The 11,950-nt window shown below is 47.0% G+C and overlaps 6 protein-coding genes across 6 annotated transcripts; 3 read left to right on the plus strand and 3 right to left on the minus strand.

Annotated features, from left to right (window-relative positions):
- Positions 1–147: 147 nt before the first annotated feature.
- On the minus strand, positions 148–1,566 carry N7469_011428 (putative zinc metallopeptidase; the record flags this gene model as incomplete). Its single annotated transcript, XM_056650333.1, has 1 exon — positions 148–1,566. The coding sequence occupies one exon, from the start codon at positions 1,564–1,566 to the stop codon at positions 148–150; it is 1,419 nt and encodes a 472-aa protein (XP_056495397.1).
- Positions 1,567–2,021: 455 nt separating this feature from the next.
- Positions 2,022–4,448, minus strand: N7469_011429 (phosphoketolase family protein; the record flags this gene model as incomplete). The annotated part of the gene is made up of 1 exon (XM_056650334.1): positions 2,022–4,448. The coding sequence occupies one exon, from the start codon at positions 4,446–4,448 to the stop codon at positions 2,022–2,024; it is 2,427 nt and encodes an 808-aa protein (XP_056495398.1).
- A 1,085-nt stretch (positions 4,449–5,533) lies between these two features.
- Positions 5,534–7,422, minus strand: N7469_011430 (tyrosine--tRNA ligase TYS1; the record flags this gene model as incomplete). Its single annotated transcript, XM_056650335.1, has 13 exons — positions 5,534–5,746; positions 5,828–6,060; positions 6,116–6,177; positions 6,229–6,274; positions 6,334–6,357; positions 6,412–6,439; positions 6,500–6,591; positions 6,663–6,851; positions 6,918–7,021; positions 7,076–7,088; positions 7,174–7,184; positions 7,239–7,318; positions 7,372–7,422. 13 exons carry the CDS (start codon positions 7,420–7,422, stop codon positions 5,534–5,536), a joined length of 1,146 nt encoding a protein of 381 aa, XP_056495399.1.
- A 496-nt stretch (positions 7,423–7,918) lies between these two features.
- N7469_011431 (membrane magnesium transporter family protein) lies at positions 7,919–8,441 on the plus strand (the record flags this gene model as incomplete). Its single annotated transcript, XM_056650336.1, has 3 exons — positions 7,919–7,974; positions 8,046–8,283; positions 8,382–8,441. The coding sequence occupies 3 exons, from the start codon at positions 7,919–7,921 to the stop codon at positions 8,439–8,441; spliced, it is 354 nt and encodes a 117-aa protein (XP_056495400.1).
- A 572-nt stretch (positions 8,442–9,013) lies between these two features.
- Positions 9,014–9,488, plus strand: N7469_011432 (hydrophobin family protein; the record flags this gene model as incomplete). Its single annotated transcript, XM_056650337.1, has 2 exons — positions 9,014–9,382; positions 9,432–9,488. 2 exons carry the CDS (start codon positions 9,014–9,016, stop codon positions 9,486–9,488), a joined length of 426 nt encoding a protein of 141 aa, XP_056495401.1.
- Positions 9,489–10,732: 1,244 nt separating this feature from the next.
- N7469_011433 (uncharacterized protein) lies at positions 10,733–11,641 on the plus strand (the record flags this gene model as incomplete). Its single annotated transcript, XM_056650338.1, has 2 exons — positions 10,733–11,341; positions 11,411–11,641. The coding sequence occupies 2 exons, from the start codon at positions 10,733–10,735 to the stop codon at positions 11,639–11,641; spliced, it is 840 nt and encodes a 279-aa protein (XP_056495402.1).
- Positions 11,642–11,950: the final 309 nt, after the last annotated feature.

Genomic DNA, 11,950 nt, shown 5'->3' on the forward strand with positions numbered 1-11,950 from the left:
GATATCGTACTACGATATCATTGCATGTCTAGTAAACATGCAGGCTCCCTGCCAATAGACTAATCTCATGGACCAGTAATCCAATGACCCCTGCCCAAGACGAGCAACTCAATATTCTAGTGCTCGAAGTGTCATGCAATACGTAACTCAAGTCTTCCTCTCCATCGTCCCCTTAAAAATAACATCTCGAGATGAACCGCTAGGCGGACTCCACACAATCTCCGCCACACTCCTCCGTGGCCGCGAAATACCACATCCGCTCAGATCACGATCACAAAATAGTACCAGATTCGGAGATTCGCCTTCTTTCACACAAAGTCCCGTCATAGACTCAAAGACTGAGCGATCTTTTTCAAGTCCTATAGCAGCACGAGCCCGAGTCGATACACACTCATAGAGCAGTTCAGCGTCGGCCCGCGTACCAGCCTGGTAAACACCAACTCCCAAGCATGCGAGGAAGAGGGGGTCCACTGTACCCCAAGGAGTGAATGCATTGCCTAAATTATTCACTCCAATCACGGCATCAAGTCCGTAATCCCGGATTAGATCAGGAACTGGTAATGTACCCCGAACTCGGCTATGGCCTGAGGTTGATGCTGATGGCGGCGACGCCATATAGAGATCGCTGGTAGGGAGCCCAACAAAAGTGACAGGGAGATCATTGCTCTGAATCAAATGGGCAATTTGAGTCCACTCTTCCTTCGTAAAGAGGGTGAGTCTCGTACAATGACCCAGCATGATCTGTCTGCTTATAGACTGCGTAGTCCAACCGCATCGAATTAATGTATGAAGAACATGCCATACCAAAGCCTCTTTTCCCTCCTCAAGATTATAATCCAGATGGAAGTCAACATGTTTATCCAACTGCATGGCACGAGTAATTGCCCATTCAATATTCTGTTTTGATTTTTCAATACTAGTCTCAACGTAGGGTGTTGTACCAATGACTTCGATTTCGGAATACTTCTCAAGAGCTTCCTCGATATAGTCGAGATTCTGGTCCGCATTTTCAGTGGAGAATATGGGATCCTGCGCGAAACAGACAATTTGGACCTCGCAGTTTTCACTCCATCGTTTCTTTAGTCTTACTGCGGCTTCTACGCAGGTGAGTTTCACAACATGGTCAACCTCTACAAAGGCTCGCATGGCTGTTACTCCTGCACTGACGGACTCGGCAAGAAGCCATTCTCCGCGTTTGATGAGATCGGGTAAAGTGAACTGCTTCTTTGCTGCCGCGGTGAAAGATAGGGCTTCGTGGAACGAGCCGCTTACTGGTAGCAGGTGTTCATATTGAGGCTCGCTGTGGATGAAGGCTTTATCGAGATGGATATGCGGATGGACTAAAGATGGGAGGGCCAAGGGTGTTTGTGTTTGAGTTTGTATATTTCTATAACTGCCAGTTCCAGTGAATTCTGCTGAGGACGAGGAGTCGTGCGGGGTGATGGAAGTAATTCTTCCTTGAGGGGAGTCGGAAGGATAGTCGATATTGATATCCCAGACAGTTGAGGAACCGGGTAATTTGATACCTCGTATCGAGCCGATTTTGTCACCCTTGGTCGGTGGCATTTTGTAGGATCTTTAGAAAGATGACAGGATCAGAAGCATGCGGGAATGATGTTATGCTGGGCATTTTTACTCCACCTGTGGGGAAGCACTGGGATGAACGATCATCCACTGGAATTAAATAGAGATATCAGCTTGACAGTACCTGATACCCCACCAGAGATAAAGAAACTCTACCTAGGTCAATAGGGAGTCGAGGACGACTTGAGGGTTGAAATACTCTGAATTGTATATGTTAGAACTATGAGTAGCATGTGAATAAGTACGTTCTACAAATCCTCTGCGCTCTTTATTGTCTCAGGAATGATTTTCTTTTTTCTTCATTTTTAGATGGTTCTGTGCCTCGGGATTGAAGGATGATTATAATTAACTCAGCGAGCGACAACTTCAAAAAATCACATGCTATTCGTGTACTGCATAATGGGCATTGGATTAATGCTGGCATTCCGCATCGGGCCTTACTTCTTAGCATACGGCCAAACCCAGTTGCGAATATGCTCAGGATCGATGCCATTCTCAAATGCTTCAGCTTTACCAGCCAGACGAGCGTTAACCAGCTTCTCCCGCACACCAGAGGCAGTATTACCCAGCGAAGGAATCAAGTCAATTGCATCAATGGCAAGACTGTACCGATCAGTTCCATTGCGCATGGCAAGCTCGAATGGAGTATCGATATTTCCCTTTTCCTTGTACCCTCTCACATGTAGATTATTCTGACCCGGGCGATTGTAAGTCAATCGGTGGATCAACCACGGGTAGGAATGGAAGTTGAATAGGATGGGCTTGTTATCTGTGAAAATGGCCTTCCACTGTCGATCGGGCATACCGTGTGGGTGATGAATGCCCGAAATGAGTCTGAAAAGGTCGATCACGTTAACGAAGCGGACCTTAAGATCTGGGAGATGTTCGCGAAGTAAGGCTGTGGCTGCGAGGGCTTCGTGGGTGGAAACGTCGCCGCAGGATGCTATGACAACGTCAGGCTCGCTACCCTGATCATTACTTGCCCAATCCCAGATACCGAGACCTTTGGTGCAATGCTGGATTGCTTCTTCCATGTTAAGGAATTGGATGTGGTCCTGCTTGTCGGCTACGACGACGTTGACGTAATTGACGCTGCGGAAGCAGTGGTCCATGACGGACAGGAGGGTGTTTCCGTCGGGTGGGAGATAAATTCGAACAACTTCAGGGCTCTTGTTCGCAACCACGTCAAGGAATCCTGGGTCTTGATGAGTAAAGCCATTGTGATCTTGTCGCCAGACCGTGGCAGTGATCAAAATGTTGAGAGATGCGACCTTAGCTCGCCACTCGACTTCAAGACATTTCTCGATCCACTTGCAGTGCTGATTAACCATCGAGTCAATGACATGAACGAAGGGCTCGTAGCTATTGAGCAGGCCGTGGCGTCCAGAGAGAATGTACCCTTCCAGCCATCCTTCACAAGTATGCTCGCTGAGAATTTCCATCACGCGACCGTCAGGTGAAAGGTTGCCACCATCTTTGTCTTCATCGAAGTAATCACCCATCCATACCTTCTTGCCGGCCTTATAGACCTCGGCAAGTTTGTTGGACTCGGTCTCATCAGGACCGAAAAGACGGAAATTATCCTTGTTCTTGCCCACCACATCACGCAAAAACTTAGCCATGTTCGCCATGCCACCTTTAATGGTCTGTCCAGGGGTGATGTCCTTAAGAGCATACTCTCGGAAGTCGTTCATAATCAGTGGCTTACGCAGTATACCGCCATTGCCGACTGGATTCGCACTCATCCTAGAGTTGCCGGTAGGTGCAAGTTCCCTGAGCTCTGAATTCAATTTGCCATTCTTGTCAAAGAGCTCCTCGGGCTTGTATCCCTTCATCCAGTTCTCCAATACTTTCAGATGGGCAGAGTTGGTCAGAACATCGGTGATGGGGATCTGGTGTGCCCGCCAGAATCCTTCCAGGTATTTGCCATCGACATCGCGAGGTGCAGTCCAACCCTTGGGGGTACGGAGAACGATCATGGGCCAACGAGGACGGAATGCTTTGCCCGAAGAGCGGGCTTGCTGCTGGTATTCTCTAATTTCCTGAACGCACTTTTCGAGGGTTGCGGCCATGGCTTGATGCATGGTATCTAGATCGCTTCCTTCCACGAAATATGGCTTCCAGCCGTAGCCGGCCATCAACGCGGTCAATTCTTCGTGGCTGATACGGGCAAGTACTGTTGGATTATTGATCTTATAGCCGTTGAGGTGAAGGACGGGCAGAACAGCGCCGTCGACAATCGGATTCAGAAATTTAGTACTGTGCCAGCTTGTCGCGAGAGGTCCGGTCTCAGATTCACCATCCCCAACCATAGTGAGGGTAATCAGATCTGGATTATCGAATACAGTACCGAAGGCATGGGAAATTGAGTAGCCCAGCTCACCACCTTCGTGGATGCTGCCGGGGGTCTCGGGAGTGGCATGACTTCCAATTCCACCGGGGAAGGAGAATTGCTTGAAGAATCTCCTCATGCCATCTTCATCTTCGCTCTTATCGGGGTATATCTCAGAATAGACACCTTCGAGGTAAGAATGAGAGATGATACCGGGAGCACCATGACCTGGGCCAGAAACGAAAAGAACGTCCAGGTTGTACTTCTTGATGAGGCGATTCATGTGCAGCCAGGTGAAGGATTGGCCAGCATCCGAACCCCAGTGACCGAGAAGTCGAGCTTTGAGATGTTCAACTTTCAGAGGCTCCTTGAGAAGAGGATTTTCGCGAAGATAAAGCATGCCCAAGCAGAGGTAAAGGCTGGCACGGAAGTATGCAGTCATCTTGCGGACCTCCTCGGGATCAAGGGGTTTCCCTTGAACGGTAGAGCGAGCTTCTCCATAAGCGGAGATGCTCTTCGCTTGAGAGGCCATCCTAGTAATGGAAGGGCCAGCTCGATCAATTGATATGGCGTTGAAAAGTTGGTAGTGATGTATGTACTGGGTGGTCGTAGGACTAGTGCAGGAGATGAGTAGTAGAAGAGTAAGTGAAAGAGGGAAATGGATACTTGGCCTTTTAAAGGAACAAAGTACCAATTACCAAGTATAAAGAAAACCCGAGCAAAACCGGAGATTGCCAGAGATAGCAAGCTGGCTGAAGTGGGCTGATTGATGCGGGTGGTTCAATTTCGTCGGGGCCCGGCGGGAGTCAATGACGTGGTGGCAATCGATGAACACACCACCTCAGTCAATCCCATGAATCATGACATTCACGAATTTCATTTTATTTACTTGCGCTACTTGCATAATCAGATAACCGAGCTATATATACTTATTCTAGTCAATTGCCGTACCTGTGCTAATTGATTGGTACCGTCAGAAGCTACAATGTTTACTAACCAGTCGTGTGTACTTAAGCCTGAAAATCTTACCAAGGACACTGCTCTATATTACTTTGTCGGAAACTTCCAGGTACACTGAAGCGCCACAGATACTTTCGGTCCAAAATAAATAGCAGACAGACCCTACTACGATGGTGTACCTTGCATCTGAAGCAAACAGTTGATCTACAGTGGCCCATCAATACCAACGGTATTATGCATAGATGGTGGGTCCATCAAAGTTAGGGTTCGCGGATGATCAACAGTAAAAGAACAACCTTAATGTACAATTGGTATTCACTAATCATGTGGTCGATCAAAATGATCAATTTAAAAACCTGTGTTTAATTGCGAGATACAGGCCAAACGAGCAGTAAGCAAATAGGACTCGGCTGTATCACTCAACTGGTTTTTTACAACTACAATATACCCCACTACTTACTATACTTGCAGAGATCAAGAAGCAAGCTTGCTATATCCAACTTCCAAGGTTGAAGGACTCCCGAAGTCCTCTTTTTAAAACTGCGCTAACTATATAGTTTCATTTTGTTTCACGATGCTATTTCTATAGTTTTGTGCCAACTATAGTCCCATTGACACACAAGATCTTCCTTGATAGATGAATGGCAATGCTTTATCTCAAGCCTTGGGACGCTCAGGCAGGTCTTGCTCCTTCGCAGGCTCCTCGGGCTTCTTGGCACCGGGGTGACGGGTGCCCTTGTCCTTAACCCTCTTCTGCTTCTTCTCGACAGGCGGGTAAGCCCTTAAGGTAATCTCCTGCCATTCCTTGTCGGCTTGGTAGGCAGCCTGGATAGGTGCCATCAACTCGGTCAGGGCAGCGGTGACACCGGCCTTGAGTAGTTGGGGGGGTTAACTGGAAGGAGAGCTGTCAGCCAAGTGCGACCTGAAAAGAAGTAATGGCCAGAAACTTACGATGTCATTTACATAGTCGTTCTTGATGGCTTCGATATCAGTGTACACAAGGTCTTCCTCATCCTTGCGTGGGACACGGAACTCCTTCTTGCCCTTCAGGCTAGAAACCGGAAGGAAAGTAAACTCAACCATGGAGATAAGACCGTTCTCCTCGACCACCTTGGGCGCAGCCTCAGCCTTGCGAATCTTCTTCGTGACGACATCAAGTGAGTCGAGAAGATCAATTTTGCTCGCTGTGCCAGATTCGTTAGTGAATTACACAAGAAAAGTGAGGCAGTGGTTAGATACCTTCTTCGCTGGAGCTCATCTTGCCTCCTTGCAGACCCGGGACCATGGGGGTAATAGCGTGTCTAAAATTATGATTAACTCCGTCGAATGACCGATAATGGCTGGTGACTTACGCTCGCTTTCGGTATCCCATCTTAGGAAGCCACTCAACAGCCGCGCCTTTGTAAATTAGCAGTTTGAAGCGATACTTGGTCCTTTATGCCATTAACTGAACTTACCAAACAGTTTTCGTTGATCCATGCCTTATTGATGTTAGATTCAGCTGTATCGGGGGAAACGAATTGCATAAGACTCACCTCCAAGCTCGACGTCACAGTTGAGATGCTGGACAGATCATTAGTATATCCATATATCCACCTCGAATCAAAGGTTGCTGCTATTTACCTCTTCATCCAGAACCTGCAGGATTGAGTAGAGTAGTCCGGACAGCGGAGCATTTGACGACTGCTTGACGATCTCAGCTCCGGCCTTCTTGGCTATACGAGGAAAAGACATTCATAATTAGCCTGAGACCGGAACACAACAGCACAGTACATTCGAGACCTACCATCATGCTCGCTGACCAGGGAGGACAGCTTGTAGACATCCATAGTATATTCAGGGCTTTTTTGGTAGGATGATCCCAGGACGAATTCCAGCTTCTCGGTCGAGACGCCTACAGCCTGAAGTAAGGCGGTGATGACCTTTCTGTAATATTCAGCGCGAGCGTTGACAAGCTCAATTGGGGCCTTCAGATCTGTACGAGGGAGTATGATTTAGTAACAGGCCGAGGGATGTTGTTATCTGAGAGATGAATACTGACTGTCAAGGAAAGCATGGATATCGGCCAAGAGAATGACGACCTGGCAATCCGCAGCCAGAAGTTGGGCGATTTTGATTGCGGGAACCAGGTATCCGGTGTGAGGACTAAAGAATCAGTCAGACATGGTGCATAACGTGATGTTTTGCTGATTCTCTTACCGGCCAGTGCATGCTATTCATCGAACCGATCGATTAGTACGTGCCATTCCCACTTCCAAATTCATCATGTAATATAGCAGTACAAAATCAGTACATACCGGTTCCCCAGCTAGAAGTAACAGTATCAGTATGTGATCAAGTGTGGGGATGGGGCAGCACGTACTAAATTCGTGGGTTACGACCCTCAGCCAGGATGGCTTCGACGATCTCAGGGTTCATCAATTCGGCCAAGTTCTCATTGATCTGTATACCATGAGCATATGTATTTAACCAGTATGCGCTGAATCCAAACGGACCAAGTCCATGCGCTTTTGCGCGCTGGCGTCGAGTGTCTTTGCGTCGACCATTTTGAATGGTGGGGTTATCGAAATGCCGATTGAACGAGGAGGACGGGACAGCGAAGGAGAGGCGATTTAGAATTGATGGGATGGAACGAGAGAAATGAAAAGGGACAAGCCCAGTTAAAATGAATCTCAAGGAATAGTGAGAGGCCAGGATCTCGTACAACAAGAAAGATTGACTCACGGAATCCCCCACCTTTTCATCAAAGCATGCCGCTTTTTTTCTGCCATAGATTCTGGCCATTTACGGAAGGCGGTATCTTCCATCATCGGTGGGTCTTTCCGCCTTTCCTTTTTGTTCGTTCCGCCTTCCGCGGGTGACTTCGTTGCTTGTTGAGACCTCCGCGATTATCTCTACGTTGGAAGGCCCCATCACTTTCGCAGCATTCAATCGGATTCTGGATCAACAACCTTCAATTGGGCTTCACAAATACAGAGAGACTCCACTTGAAGGCCGATATTTCTTGATTCAATCTTTCAGATCCCCAATTGACACACCACCATGAGCTTCCTCTCTAAGCTGGTCACCTTGTTTGGTTTAGTCCTGCTCGCGCATGCGTACGTCCAATAATGAATATGGACCGTGTTTTGATCTGCGTAATCTAATATTCGAGCTTTTTTGAATACAGAGGCTATTCCGCCCACGAACACACCGTTCTCTTCAGCAACACACCACTCGCCCTTCCCCAAGATATCATTGTCGAAACCCTGGTTGCTGTCGTGGTAGTATCAATTGGATTGGTTCTCGGTGCAGAGAAATTGAAGCCTATCAGTTGGCGCGACTGGGCAGGCCAAATCGAACGGGATGGCGGTGCGCGTAACCCGTACTTGGGTCTGGAGGAACGCTACGGATTTTGGGATATTCGGGTAAGGCAAACCCTAGGCTTAGGCCTAAAAGCGGTCAGCTATGTGAATAGTTGCTACCGCGCTCGTTCATATGAAATATATGCTGATCATGCGGATAGGCTAAACGGAAGGAGTTTGCGGATTGGGTGCGAGGCCAAGACCTGCCGGAGAAGCAGTAACTGGCAACAAAGGGCTTCTTGCATGTGGTGGAATCTGTATAATATGCATTACAGCGAGATATGTCAATTGATATGCTTAATCTAAAGCTTTGCTTCCCCGTGGTCTCTTCGACTTAACATGTAAATGTATGGGATGCGTCTACTATCCGAGCCGCGGAATTAAGCTAGTCAACAAAGCAATCGGTCCAAAACGAAGATACAGTTAACTATTTCAAAGATCTACAGTGTGATAAGGACCACATTTCATAGTTTTGGAAGACAACAACCTTGACTGCCGCAGATCCATACCTGAAGACCGCCCATAGCAAATAACAGGGGGTCCGTCTCACGAGTGACATTCCAGACACTTGTAGGGATAACCCTAAACCAGACAAGAAATAACAATGTCCACTGATAACGACGGGAAGAATTCCCATGCGATCTACCAGGCAATCAATCTTGGGCAAGGTAAAATACTCCCATCTTCCCCTTGGCACCGTTCCTTAAACGTTTTCCCCAGTTCTTGTCGCTTTTCTATCCCAAGTCCCTCATTTATACTCATTTTGAAACACTTTCATTCAAAACAATCAAAAATGAGACTCACCCTATTCTCTCTTTTCAGCGTTGCTGCTACAGTCAATGCTCTTCCTCAGTTGGCTGGTGGCATTGGCAATGGCAATGGAATCGATAACCAAGGAAACACTGATATGCGCTTCAAAGTCCCAGACGACATGACTGTGAAACAAGCGCAAGCCAAGTGTGGTAATCAAGCACAACTTTCCTGCTGCAACAAGGCTGTCTACGCCGGTGGTGGCTCTGGTGGTTCCGGAATCGAACTCTTCGATCAATGCTCCAAGCTGGATATTCAGATTCCCATCCTCATTGCTATTCCAATCCAGGATTTGGTCAATCAAAATTGCAAGCAGAATGTTGCTTGCTGCCAAACATCACCATCCACCGCTGTAAGTAGCTTGATACTTATTTTGTTGTGTCATTTTACTAACCTATCAGGACTCGGATTTGGCTGGGCTTGGCCTACCTTGCATTGGACTCGGCTCTATTGCATAACTTATGTTTTCACTCTTTTGCAATAATTTACCGCGGGTGTTATTCAATAAAAGAGCTTTAATGTCAATTTTTTTAATTTCCCAACGGCGGATGAGGACGGCCTCCAATCTTGTACAACAAGCCAAACATCCAGTCATTCATGGTGTTCAAGGCGGGCAAAGCGATGAGAATAATTCTCTTGAATCATTTTTAATCCAGCTATAATATGAGGACCTCATAGTAACGCGGCACCATGGACTTATTCTTCGAGAAATTCACTCAATTCCCTCGTACTTTACTTGTTGCGCATTCCCATGTTCACCACCTTTGCTCCTTGAGGATGACGATTCCCTGTCGACATACCATAATGTCTGCTAGCATAGTGAAACTCATTGGGGATAAACATGATTGTCGAGATAAAGTACACTGGAATATTAAACTGTGGGACGAACGTGGACGGGATTCATATGTTTTCAGCCTTATCTCGCGTAGATCGCAGTCTTTGTATTTCCAATCCTGCTATTGTGCATTGACTTTCCAGTGTTCTTTACCGACGATGGTCCGTTCCAGACATGCTGATGACTTATGTTGGACTGCTCTTTTTCTTCATTCCGTATTGGCCCATCGCGTTGTTCACTGGAAAGATGCTTCGCTGTTACGCCTGGAGAGTATAGATCTGATATCAGGACTGGATGAAATATTTAGTAGAGGCGGCACTTGAACAGAAGATACCTGGGAATTTGAGTAGGTAATCAAATTTCTAGAACTCAGGATATGTTGTGCATACTGAGGGTAGCGAGGAATCCGCCTTATCGCGTCCTATTTACCTGATACTAGTAATATTGTAGTACAATATGTATTCCTCATGGACAGAAGTGTTAGAAGTTAGCAACTAAGATACGGAGTACATGATAGCATATCCCTAAGTTACTACATAATACACACTCAATGTTGCGCAGGCGATCCATGTAGATCTACCATTCACATGCACACTTCACTGGATGGTATAAATCGATCTTTCATGCAATGTGATCGAATTGATACGCTAAGTGGGCATCGACTATACGCGATCGGTCATGTCGGTCTGCCGCCTTGGGCAGTTCCGATCGAAATTGACGTCAAGCCCCAGCCCCCCCCCTTTTTTTTAAAAGAAAGTGAGAAGTCACCATCTGCCTTTTAATTTATTTTTGGGTCATATCCTCAAGAGGATAAAATAGACGGAGTTACACCTTGAGGGGGTTTTTCTAAGGCTGGTCACCATAGAAATGATTCCTCGTCGGGCGTTGAAGCCATATCTGGCTGAATTCCTTGGCACAGCCCTGTTGATAGTCATCGGAGATGGCGTTGTCGCCCAGTGTTTGCTGTCCGACTACCAGTATGGTACCTGGCTATCTATCAATATTGCCTGGGCTGCTGCCGTCTGCCTTGCCAGTTATCTGTCTGATCCCAGTCCGACTATCAACCCGGCTGTGACTATTTGCACCGCTCTTGTCCGTCCATCTGCTGGCCAGTGGAAAACCATTCCAGGGAAGCTTGCTGCACAGTTTCTCGGAGGATTTGTCGGTGCTGCACTTGTATATGTGAATTATCGTTCGGCCATTTTAGCTTGGGATCCTGAGTATACGATTCCGTGGGGATCAATTCTTAGCCCCAGCGGTCACCACTCTGCAGGAATCTTCTCGACGTACCCGGCAGCCTTCTTTTCGTCGAATTGGGAGGCTGTATTCTCTGAGGTTTTGGGCTCAGCAGTGTTGATGTTTGGTTGTCTCAGTATCTCCGATCCTGCAAATGCTCATAGATTCCCTGCGCCGCAATTGTCTCTCTTTTTACTCCTTCTTAGCATCGGAGCAGCACTGGGGTGGCAGACCGGCTATGTAAGTTCGCTGCTAGCATTGAACATCTGATAATTATAATGGGCATGGCGATATTAATATATCCTTTAGGCTCTTAACCCAGCTCGTGACTTTGGACCAAGATTGTTCTCTGCTATTCTTTACGGTCGTGAGGTATTCACAGCAGCTGGTTACTACTGTTTCGTGCCTCTATTCGCTCCAATTATTGGATGTCTTATAGGCGCGACCACTTACGATAGCATGCTGTTCGAGGGAGATGGTTCGCGTGTTACCGATACACTCGACAAAGTTGAGAATCACGGGTCTCTTCGACTAGAGTGATGCCATGACTTTTCATGAATTAGTGATATATTGGCAAAGTAGATTTAGATTTAGATTTCTATTCACGAGACACGATGGGTGAACTTGGAGGCTTTGGGAAGGGAGGATGACAGATTACTAGCAATGCGGGAAAGGAACCGCTTTGGCAGGCAAATTGACTATGTAAATTTTGTACCAGTGCAATGGTACTGTTCCGAGGTGATGCTGTCAAAATGGACCTGAATAGCTTGAATGTCATTTTGATTGGTCATTTTAACTCTCTGGACAGCTTCGAAACTCATTCTCGTCGATCTTCGATGAACCCCGCGG

Source organism: Penicillium citrinum (genome assembly GCF_028827155.1).
Source record: "Penicillium citrinum strain IBT 23319 chromosome Unknown utg000010l:1.0-1229701.0:1.0-1230130.0, whole genome shotgun sequence".
NCBI lineage: Eukaryota > Fungi > Ascomycota > Eurotiomycetes > Eurotiales > Aspergillaceae > Penicillium > Penicillium citrinum.